At 27.7% G+C, this 11,740-nt stretch overlaps 1 protein-coding gene and 1 long non-coding RNA gene across 3 annotated transcripts; one reads left to right on the forward strand and one right to left on the reverse strand.

Annotated features, from left to right (window-relative positions):
- Nucleotides 1-1,770: 1,770 nt before the first annotated feature.
- Nucleotides 1,771-2,616, reverse strand: LOC137809679 (uncharacterized). Its single transcript, XR_011080796.1, has 3 exons — nt 2,505-2,616; nt 2,084-2,338; nt 1,771-1,956 (listed from the first exon to the last, which is right to left on the reverse strand). It is a non-coding gene; the product is annotated as an uncharacterized lncRNA (long non-coding RNA).
- A 3,465-nt stretch (nt 2,617-6,081) lies between these two features.
- Nucleotides 6,082-9,623, forward strand: LOC137811248 (UDP-N-acetylglucosamine transferase subunit ALG14). Of its 2 annotated transcripts, none has more exons than XM_068612916.1 (6): nt 6,082-6,341; nt 7,790-8,013; nt 8,098-8,237; nt 8,840-8,986; nt 9,067-9,126; nt 9,230-9,623. In XM_068612916.1, exons 2-6 carry the CDS (start codon nt 7,836-7,838, stop codon nt 9,404-9,406), a joined length of 702 nt encoding a protein of 233 aa, XP_068469017.1. In that variant the 5' UTR covers nt 6,082-6,341; nt 7,790-7,835; the 3' UTR covers nt 9,407-9,623. The 2 variants fall into 2 exon arrangements, with proteins under 2 accessions (XP_068469017.1, XP_068469018.1); XM_068612917.1 differs by having other exon boundaries at nt 6,172-6,341; nt 7,795-8,013.
- The last annotated feature ends 2,117 nt before the right edge of the window (nt 9,624-11,740 follow it).

The raw sequence follows: 11,740 nt of genomic DNA on the forward strand, positions 1-11,740 counted from the left end.
TAATGGTATTTGATATTTATAAATTTTAAATTCTAATGGTATTTGTTAAAATTTTAAAATTTGAAATTCTGAAAAACTAAATACTTGAACATTTGTAATAATAATAATAATCTTGGAATCAGAAATATTGTGTGGCAGTCAGAAAAAGAAGATATGAATAAAAAAAGGTAATTAATGTTAATAATGTTGTTGAAATTTTTAAATTTTTAAATTTGAAAATCTGAAAAATTAAATATTTGAAGTTTATTAGTAATAATAATAATCTTGGAATTATAAGTGTGCAGAAGAAGTCAGAAAAAGAAGATACAAATAAAAAAGTAATTAATGATCTTGGAATTGTAAAATTTGAAAATATGAAAAATTAAATATTTGAAAAATATTAATAATAATAATAATAATCTGGGAATTGGAAATAAGTGTGCAGAAGCAGAGAAGTCAGAAAAAGAAGATATGAATCAGAGAGGTAATTAATGATCTTTGAAATTGTAAAATTTGAAAATATGAATAATTAAATATTTGAAGATTATTAATAATAATAATCTAGGAATTGAAAATAAGTGTGCAAAAAGCAGATAAATCAGAAAAAGAAGATTTGAATCAGAAAGGTAATTAATGATCTTTGGAATTGTAAAATTTGAAAATATGAATCTATAAATATTTGGGAATTGGAAATAAGTGGGGCAGAAGCAGAGAAGTCAGAAAAAGAATATATGAATCAAAAAGGTAATTAATAATCTGGGAATTGGAAATAAGTGGGGCAGAAGCAGATAAGTCAGAAAAAGAAGATATGAATCAGAGAGATAATTAATGATCTTTGGAATTGTAAAATTTGAAAATATGAATAATTAAATATTTGGAGATTATTAATAATAATAATCTGGGAATTGGAAATAAGTGGGGCAGAAGCAGAGAAGTCAGAAAAAGAATATATGAATCAAAAAGGTAATTAATAATCTGGGAATTGGAAATAAGTGTGCAGAAGCAGAGAAGTCAGAAAAAGAATATATGAATCAGAGAGGTAATTAATGATCTTTGGAATTGTAAAATTTGAAAATATGAATAATTAAATATTTGAAGATTATTAATAATAAAAATCTGAGAATTGAAAATAAGTGGGCAGAAGCAGAGAAGTCATAAAAAGAATATATGAATCAAAAAGGAAATTAATGATCTTGGAATTAAACAATTTGAAAATATCAAAAATTAAATATTTGCAGATTAATAATAATAATAATAATAATAATAATAATAATAATAATAATAATAATAATAATAATAATAATAATAATAATAATAATAATAATAATAATAATAATAATAATCTTGGAATTCAAAAAAAGTGTGCGGCAACAACAAAATAAGTCAGAAAAAGAAGATATGATTCAGAAGAAGATCTGAATCAAAAAGGTAATTAATGATCTTGGACTTTTAAATGTATTTATAGATTTGAATTTGAATTTGAATTTTGAAGAATAATATAATGCGAATAATCTTAAGGTTAAAGTTTGTCTGAAGAGTACATTAATGCGAATAAAAAAATTAAATACATTAAATAAATGTCTCTTTTAAAAGTAAACTATACAAAATAACATTCCATAAAAATATTTAATATTAGATTACAAAATTTGACCATGTATTTAAAACAAAATTTAAAACAAAATAGATAACTAAAATAAAGTAAAGAATTAATTTTCTATACTCGACATTACAACAATTTGCAAATTACATCTATCTAAAATAGTATTTGAATCTATATAATCAGAACATTGTCCTTGGAAAAATAAATTCTGAATACAATATTGAATTTTGAAGCACTAACAACACCATCATATGAATTGGGGTTAGTCCACTTTCAAAGATCAATTTGTGGTCTTCACACAGTGCATGTATCTGACAAAATTTCCTCCATCCACAACCAAATTTAACAGAAGCTTTTTTGGCCTTATGATAAAGATCCTAAAAGAAAATAAACACATGTATGAGATTTATGAAATAAACACAAAAAACACCATTAAAGATTTTATCAGCAAAAAAAATAAACAATGAAAACAACAATGAGAACCAAGGAAGGAAAAGATTTCACCTTGATGCTGAAAAAAAAAGATGGATATGAACGAAAATCCCATTCCACTTCCACTACCGGTTGCTGCAGAAACTGAAATGTAGATGGAAAAACTCCAGAAAAGATTAAATCAACAGAAAAGTGAAAAATGGAAAAAAAACATGAGGACAGACGAACAGAGGAAGGAAAAGATCTCACCTTGGTGCTTGAAAATCCATTCCACTTCCACTACCGGTTGCTGCAGAAACTGAAATGTAGATGAATATCATTTTGATGCTGTCAAAAGTATCAAAAAACACAGAATCAACCATGTGAACAACAAAGAAACAAATAAACAGTATAAACATGAAAAGAACGAAAATTTGATAAGAAAAACAAAAAAAAAAAATTCATTTTTATGCGGTGGAACAAAGAAATCGTAAATGAGATGAACAAAATCCACCTTGGTGCTTGAACATGGTTGATATGAACGAAAATCCCATTCCACTTCCACTACCGGTTGCTGCAGAAACTGAAATGTAGATGGAAAAACTCCAGAAAAGATTAAATCAACAGAAAAGTGAAAAATGAAAAAAAAACATGAGTACAGACGAACAGAGGAAGGAAAAGATCTCACCTTGGTGCTTGAAAATCCATTCCACTTCCACTACCGATTGCTGCAGAAACTGAAATGTAGATGAATATCATTTTGATGCTGTCAAAAGTATAAAAAAACACAGAATCAACCATGTGAACAACAAAGAAACAAATAAACGGTAGAAACATGAAAAGAACGAAAATTTGATAAGAAAAACAAAAAAAGATTTTATTTTTATGCGGTGGAACAAAGAAATCGTAAATGAGATGAACAAAATCCACCTTGGTGCTTGAACATGGTTGATATGAACGAAAATTCCATTCCACTTCCACTACCGGTTGCTGCAGAAACTGAAATGTAGATGGAAAAACTCCAGAAAAGATTAAATCAACAGAAAAGTGAAAAATGGAAAAAAAACATGAGGACAGACGAACAGAGGAAGGAAAAGATCTCACCTTGGTGCTTGAAAATCCATTCCACTTCCACTACCGGTTGCTGCAGAAACTGAAATGTAGATGAATATCATTTTGATGCTGTCAAAAGTATAAAAAAAACACAGAATCAACCATGTGAACAACAAAGAAACAAATAAACGGTAGAAACATGAAAAGAACGAAAATTTGATAAGAAAAACAAAAAAAGATTTTATTTTTATGCGGTGGAACAAAGAAATCGTAAATGAGATGAACAAAATCCACCTTGGTGCTTGAACATGGTTGATATGAACGAAAATTCCATTCCACTTCCACTACCGGTTGCTGCAGAAACTGAAATGTATATGGAAAAACTTCAGAAAAGATTAAATCAACAGAAAAGTGAAAAATGGAAAAAAAACATGAGGACAGACGAACAGAGGAAGGAAAAGATCTCACCTTGGTGCTTGAAAATCCATTCCACTACCACTACTGGTTGCTGCAGAAACTGAAATGTAGATGAATATCATTTTGATGCTGTCAAAATTATCAAAAAACACAGAATCAACTATGTGAACAACAAAGAAACAAATAAACTGTAGAAACATGAAAATAACGAAACTTTGATAAGAAAAACCAAAAAATATTTCATTTTTATGCTGTGGAACAAAGAAATCGTAAATGTGAAAACACAGAATCAACCATGTGAACAACAAAGAGGCAAATAAACGGTAGAAACATGAAAAGAACGAAACCTTGATAAGAAAAACCCAAAAAGAAGAAATAATAACCTGGAGAAATAGGAGAGAATCGCAGGAAACCCAGAGAAGATCCGTGCAGGAAACCCAAAGAAGAAAAAAAATCATCAGAAAAACGAAACTTTGATAAGAAAAACCCAAAAAGAAGAAATAATAACCTGGAGAAATAGGAGAGAACCGCAGGAAAACCCAGAGAAGAACCGTGCAGGAAACCCAGAGAAGAAAAAAATCATCAGAAACATGAAAAGAACGAAACTTTGATAAGAAAAACAAAAAAAAGTTTTCATATTTATGCGGTGGAACAAAGAAATCGTAAATGAGATGAACAGAATCCACATAACGGAAGAAATAGTCACCTGGAGAAGGAGAAAGCAGAAATGAAATGAAGAACCCAGAAATGAAGAACCATAAAGGAAACCCAAAGAAGAAGAAACCAAATGTAAGGGAAAACAAAGAGAGATCGGGGAAGTTGAGTAATAGGAGAGAGAAAGGCTGAAAGTGTATATAAAGAAAGGTAGTATTTAAAGAAATGGGGTTTTGCACACGTGTAAGTCATATAGAGTGCCACTTGTCACTTCCAGAATGAGTTTCAGCTTGCTATTTTTAGTTAAAATTTGAATTTTTTTCTTTTTGAATTTTTTTTAAAACTTACCCTGGAAGTGCCTTCTATTTGTTATATTTATAGATTATTCAAATTTTTGCAACGGGGAAGGATAAATGTATTCTGAGCTTATGATTTGTTTTTTCTCATCTTATTTTTTTTTATTATTATATTTATTCTTTTTATTCTTTTATTAGTAACAAATCAAAATTAGAAATTTACATGTCTTTGAGAATGAAACATATTATGTAATTGCTTTAATATAATTATGTTCATTGTGTTATAAATTTAAATTTATTTAATATATTTTTTAATTTAACTTAATTATTAAAATTGTATGTTAAAACTCATAACTGATGAGAGAAAATGTTTATAACTTATTTTTTTTAATAATATTTAATATTTAAAAGATACAAATACATATATAATAATATAATAATAATAATAATAATAATAATAAAAATAAAAATGCATATACACAAGTGCAAGAGGTTAGTATTATATATTTAATATTTTTAATTATTTTTATCCTAATTTTTTATTAAACAAATTTAGATTTTAATAAATAAAAATACATTTTTATTTAATAAGATATATAATTACACAGTACTAGGGTTACTAGCTTTTAAAAATGGCATATAAAATCAGTAAAGAGGTCCAAAACATAAGTATAACTTAATTCGTGAGTACTCACTCAATTTATGTTTTACTCATTGAATATTTTTAAAATGTAATTCTTACTTATTTCAGCATTTAAGAATATCTTATAATTGGACAGTTTGATAACTATTTAAGAATATCTTATAATCGGATACCACATTTTCGTTAATTAACTTTAAGCAGAATATATTTTTAATCCGGCCATTTATTTATTTTGGGGCCAGATTTACCAGTTTATTTAAAAATGAATTTTTGGGCCAGGCTTCAAACCCTAGACATCTATAAGTTGAAATTACACTTAATTTCTATTTTCTTTTAATATTTAGTGTTATGTCAGTTTCATATATTATTATATAAAGAGATATACTATTTGATAAATTAGTTTACCATCTTTTAATTTGGACAATTTTATTTTTAATAATTAAAAAATATTTTTTTATTTAATAAAATATATAATTAAATAATATTTTTATTTTAAAACAATTAAATAAATTTTATTTTCAGAAGTAAAAGTTATATAATTTTATAATACCATTTTTATATAATTAAATAATACTATTTTTATGAAACTATATTACTTTTCTATTTTTTAATTAATTACTCATAGAATTATGTATTTTTTAATTGATAAAAGTGTGAACACACATTCACTTTTTGACATGTTCTCGCTGTTGTAATAAAGGAAAAAAATTATGTAATTTTTTTTTAATACTTATCTCTTAATTATATCTAAAATATGAATAATTATTCTTTTAAATTTATGTGAACTCTCTTTCTATTATACATTAATTTATTTTCTGTTTTCTTCTTTTACTTTATTATGTTTTAAGTTTTTTTTTTCATTTTATTATACGAACATATTTTATTATGAATTTTATATTATAGTTTTAAAATATTATTAAAGGTAAAACAGCAAAATAATTTAATTACACTGAATGCCATTTTATATTGTTTAGGTATATTATATTGGTTTTCGAAGTATGAATAATGAGTATAATTAATAATTAACTAAATTCAGAATGTGAGTGTGAATTTCTCTTGCAATTATCAATTGACTTCAATTTCTATGTAAGAATATATCCTCTTAAATTTACTTATGATTCCTTTGGTAAAAGTTGTGGAACACGTATCAAATTTTCACAGGGATTCGGTAAATTACATCTTCTGTATCCAGAAAGAGACCCTGGAACCGAATCGGAACGCCACCAGGAGCAGAGTAGAGAACAGAGGTGTTCTTGCGCCGCCATAAATCTGGCTAACATCGTCTTCGGTAAGATCCGTTCTTTCTTAATCTTTCTATTGGATCACAGTGAGTAAAATCGTTCATAGATTTCTATGCTGTTATTTCTTTCTGGATTTTTTTTTTGTAAATTACTCTTCTTAATTTTATAATTACTTCCCTCGTATTATTATTTAAATTCCGAGATTGGGAATTGTTGCTTGATTTTAATTAATTTATTGTATTATTATTGGTGTTATTCACTGGAATCACTTCCTGAACATGCACTCGCATTGTTCGTTGAAATCTGTTTTTGAAATATTATTGTGCTGAAATCCAGTATTAATAGAGTTATTTGATCTCTCAATTATGACGTGCTAAGAGTTGGGAGCTATTAACTCTCCAATTTGTGAAGGGATGCCCGTTTTGGCAGTGTCATAGGCTGCAATGGCGTGTTTATATGCCGAAATTTCAGCCCTCTGCCATATCGCACCATTTGAAACACTGTATGATGCACACTTTCATAAATCATGATTCAACGACAAAACTTCGGTACAGGGTATATTTTCCCTTTTTTCCATTTAAAATTGGTTTTGTTGGGAAAAAAATATTCAACACTAATTTTGAAACTAGTTCTGAACCTAAACCCAGGTTTTAGAACCAGGTCATTGGTTCATGCTTTTGGAACTGGTTTTAGATCAGAACCAGGTTTGTAATTGAACCAGATTTAAAATTGGCTTTGAACCAATCAATTCCTGGTTTCTAAAACCAATTTCAAATTGGTTCTGAAAAACTCCAAACTTGTTTTGTAAGAAAGTAGTTTGGTACTCTAAAACTGAACTACATGATATGCTTATTGGTTTCCAGCCGTAATGTTTTGGGATTTGGCCAAGTTTTTACATTCTTTAATATTTTTCTCTGCATTCCTTCTCAACTTTTCTAGAGTGGTTATTATTTTTATTATTATTATTTTGATATTTTGATCTTGTGAGTATTTCTCTCAGCCTTCATTGCCACCTCTATTTCCCATTTATAGTATTGACCTGAAACTGATGTAGTACTAACCTTTTCCCCCATTATATGCAATAATATCTATTAGGCTCTAAAGTTGATTTTAGTTGTACATAAATATCGTGCTAAATGTCTTGATCTTGAGGATACTATTGTTAAGTTCAAGGATTTCACAAAAAAATTGAGGGAGAGGGGATGGTTGGTGACTGGGATTTGTACTCGGGATGGTAATCTGATTTGGCAAGATCATCATCATAACTTCGTGTGTGCGTGTGTACATTTATTTGTATTTCTGTTTCTGCCCTTTTGTCTTGTCTCCTATACTGGCTTATGTAAAATCTAGTCTTCTTCCATGTGTTTGTTATAGCAATGCATCCCTTCTTCCATTAATGTATTTACAGAACTACAACTTGCAAGTATAAATACAAGCTTAATTGCTTATGAAACTAATAATATCTACAACATTGATTTTCTCCTGAATTCTGCAGTGAAGATGTAAGCGTACCTCTGACTGAAATCTTGAACCTACCTCTGATGGACAAATGCAATGGCTGCGGGTTCTCTAATGTGGCTTCAATTGCTGTCTTTTCAAGTGCCATTTTTGTTGTCTCCTTGATTTTGGTTCGTCTCCTTTATGTCATATATCACAGTCGCAGGCCCTTGAGCAAAAGGGCTTCAAAACCTGTCAGTACCCTCATTATTTTAGGATCAGGTTTTAACTTACTTTCCCTTATTTTTCATCCATATTAAAACATCTCATGACAATTCCAGAAACTAATAGTTTTATCTGCTGTAGGTGGTCATACTGCTGAGATGCTTAATCTATTGGCAGTGTTACGAAAAGATAGATTTAATCCAAGATTCTACATTGCTGCTGCTACTGATAATATGAGTCTCGAAAAAGCTCAGTTGTTCGAAAACTCCCTGGCTACTGAGGTTCTATATTTTACTTTGTTTGAAGAAGTACCTTTTATTAGGGCGGGTGGGGAAGTTCTACAATATAAAATTGGATAGTTTTTAACACGATGCCCCTTTTTTGCTATATATGGATAAAAAATGAGGTATGTTAATGCCTTTAGTAATTGGTGCTCAAAATATTATGTCATATATTGTCATTTGGTAGTTATAGGGAAATAGAACTTTTTGTTTGGGGATAGTATATTGGCTGAAGTCCTGTAGAATTGGACGTGACAGTAATTATTGTTGTTGGATACAAACGTGATTACTGTTGTTTGCAATAAGGTAGACCAAAAGCAATGCTGCAATGTAGGCTTTTTGCAAGAGGTATCTAGGAGTGTAAACTAGCTTATTGTTACAAGAAGTTTGTAGTTTTTAATAGCTGCTACCTTGATGGAATTTATAAAAAAATAATGTAAGTGTCTGCATTTTTTATGGTATATTTTTTGTTGTTGATTTTTTCTTGAATCTTTTCCAGTTGCAGACTTGGGTCTGGAAAAAGATAATATATCTTACTGTGTATTTTCACTTCTGCTTGTTGCTGGTTTACAGATTCTGATCAGACATAAATTTTACTGCAGAATGCAACAAGGGTCACCGATACTGCACAGTTCATGAAGATATATCGGAGTAGGGAAGTTGGTCAATCGTATATAACCTCAATTTGGACTACATTAATTGCAATGGTTCACGCGCTTTGGCTAATGATTAAAATTAGACCTGAAGTGGTACCATACCAAACATTATTTGCTTCTGTTATTATTTTTTACTGTTAAAATTTGAGGTAATTCTGTATGCTACTATCCAGATACTTTGTAATGGACCTGGAACTTGCATTCCCCTCTGTGCAATTGCATTCATATTTAAGGTTCTTTCCTCTCGTTATTTTTTATCAGTTCCATAATTTAATTTATCTACTTCATTTGATAATTTCTAATGCTACTGAAATAGCCCAAGCTTCTCTTGTGCAGTTACTGGGAATCAGATGGTCATCAATTTTCTATGTTGAGAGTATTGCAAGAGTGAGAAGGCTCTCCTTGAGTGGCTTGCTCCTGTACAAGTTCCGGATGGCTGATCAACTTTTCGTTCAGTGGCAACAGCTGCAACGGCAATATCCCCGAGCTACCTATGTTGGTAGACTCATGTAACCAATTGGTCCTTAATAGTTGTACTATACTTAAGTTCTCTCTGCATTTTCGGAGTGTTTTTATAGGTTAAATGATTGTTATTCTTCCTTTTTCAAAAGGAAAAAAAGATTAGAAGATTAAGTTTATTAGAAGAGATTTGGAATACATCTAGTTTGCAGGATGTGAAAGCGTTTCTCACTAACTACTAATTACTAAACTTTTAAAGATTTTTTTTCCATGTAGTAGTATCACACAATTCGTATGCTTTTCTTGCTAAATAGAGCCAATTGAATTTGGTAAAGGCGTGAGAATAAATTGATATTAATATGATTTTCGTGCTTTTCTCTGTATTTTTGTTTGTTCCAACAAGCATCGTCAGAATTTTAAAGTTTTTAGTTGGATTTTGCCCATTTTCTTGGGCTGTAGATTACTCCTCTCTTTCATATTATGTAGTTGCTTCAAATGCAGAAATTAAGTGGTGCAACAACTTTCATTTAAAGCATATGTACCTCTCTACTAAAAATGGAAAGGGGCAAAGTGCAAACCAGTTGTTTTAGCTTACACACACACAATCTAACGGAATGATTATAAGCATCGAGATTGATAGGACGATAACAAGAGTTACACAGTTTCCACTGCTGAAGTACTGTCCACTGCTATTTCTAGTTGAGTGTGTTTCTGCTGGTAGTTTTTTTTTTACTGAGTTTCTCCTGGTAGTTACAATCTTATCCCAACAAAATTGAGGACGTTAACAAAAAAACTGTGGACAAATGTGCTTCACTCATGAACGGCATTTAGAAACTATGGTTATAGTCTTTTGCAAGTGGGCTTTTAAAACATTTATGAGAACAGTTGACTTTCTTTGGGAAATTTACAAATATGGGGTCCTGTTTTTACAAATACAGGTAAGTTATAAAAAATTATAAAAAAGGGTAAGCCACCCATTTTAATTTGAAAAAGTCTTGGCCACATGTATCACTTTCGATGATTTTATTTTTTTCAATCAGAAGTGGTGCTTTCAAGATAATTTATAATTTATTATTTTTTTAACTGAAGTTGTGACTTATGACTATTTTTATCTCTTTTCAAATTATTATAATTTTGTGTCAGTCTTTTAATTTTTTTATTATGTTATTATTAAATATTTGTTTACATTATAAAAAATTAAATATTAAAGCTAATTAAATAACTTACAATAATAAATTATCTAAATTATATTTAATTATTAATAAATAAAAACAAATTTTATAAATAAATTAAATTATAATGATAAATTTTCTATAATAAGAAAAAAAATAAAATCTGATTGAATATATGATAATGGTATATAAATTAAACTTAAGAAGCAAATGCATGTTGAATTTGTTTATGTTATTTATTTTTAAAATTGTATTTTTAATTATTTGTAATTGAATCTAATTTAATAGTCTATTACTATAATTTAAACAAATATTTAGTTAATTTAAGTTATTTATTTATTTATTTAATTTTGAAATTATGTATTTAATTATTTGTAATTAAATATAATACATATAATTTATTTTAATTTAAATAAATATTTAATTAGTTTAAGTAATTAATGATCTTTTATTTTAATTTAAATAAATATTAGTAATAATATAATAATAAAATTGAAAAATTAAAAAATTAAAAAACGAAAAAGAAAAAAAAAATCAGTGTAATTAAAAAAAAAACACAAGTCATGCTTCAAAACACAGTTAAAATAAAAAATTACAAATCATCTTTTGGAACATATTTTTTATTCGAAAAAAAAATCATCAAAATCGAAGTCGTGCATATAATGATTTCTTCAAATTAAAATCATTATTTCTCACATAACTTATTTATTTTTATAATTTTTTAAAAACTTATTTATTTTTATAAAAATAGAAAAAAAAAAATTAATCCAAATTTGTAAATTTCTCTTGCTTTTGTTCTAATCGAAAACAAAATGTAACATTTTCACATCTTGACGTTAGAAAGGGATACTAATTAAGAAGTTGATAAATAAATTAATGTAAATGTTATAAAAATATTTAAGGAAATTGGTTAATAAAAAAAATTACTTTCTTTTATTGAATATATTATTAATATTTTTTTTTGTCATGAATTCTAATGTACTTTCAACATATATTTATATAATATAATACTTTTATTTATTAATTGATTATCTTAGGACACTATTTAACGACATTTATAAATAATAATGTCATAAATACATGCAACTAGTTGTTTTTTACGTATTATTTACAAAAATTCAACAAATTATAAATGTATTCTACAACAAATTAAAAAAATTATTTTAAAGATAAATTATGTTTTTTACTTAGATAATAGATAATAGTAAGATAAACT

Source organism: Phaseolus vulgaris, chromosome 2 (assembly GCF_000499845.2).
Source record: "Phaseolus vulgaris cultivar G19833 chromosome 2, P. vulgaris v2.0, whole genome shotgun sequence".
NCBI classification, from domain to species: Eukaryota; Viridiplantae; Streptophyta; class Magnoliopsida; order Fabales; family Fabaceae; genus Phaseolus; species Phaseolus vulgaris.

Excerpts from the sequence above, each read along its gene's own strand:
- LOC137811248 (XM_068612916.1), top strand. The coding sequence starts at position 7,836 with ATGGACAAATGCAATGGCTGCGGGTTCTCTAATGTGGCTTCAATTGCT. Across the intron at positions 8,238-8,839 it reads AAAACTCCCTGGCTACTGAG|AATGCAACAAGGGTCACCGA; the intron begins GTTCTATATTTT and ends ATTTTACTGCAG. Across the intron at positions 9,127-9,229 it reads CAATTGCATTCATATTTAAG|TTACTGGGAATCAGATGGTC; the intron begins GTTCTTTCCTCT and ends TCTCTTGTGCAG.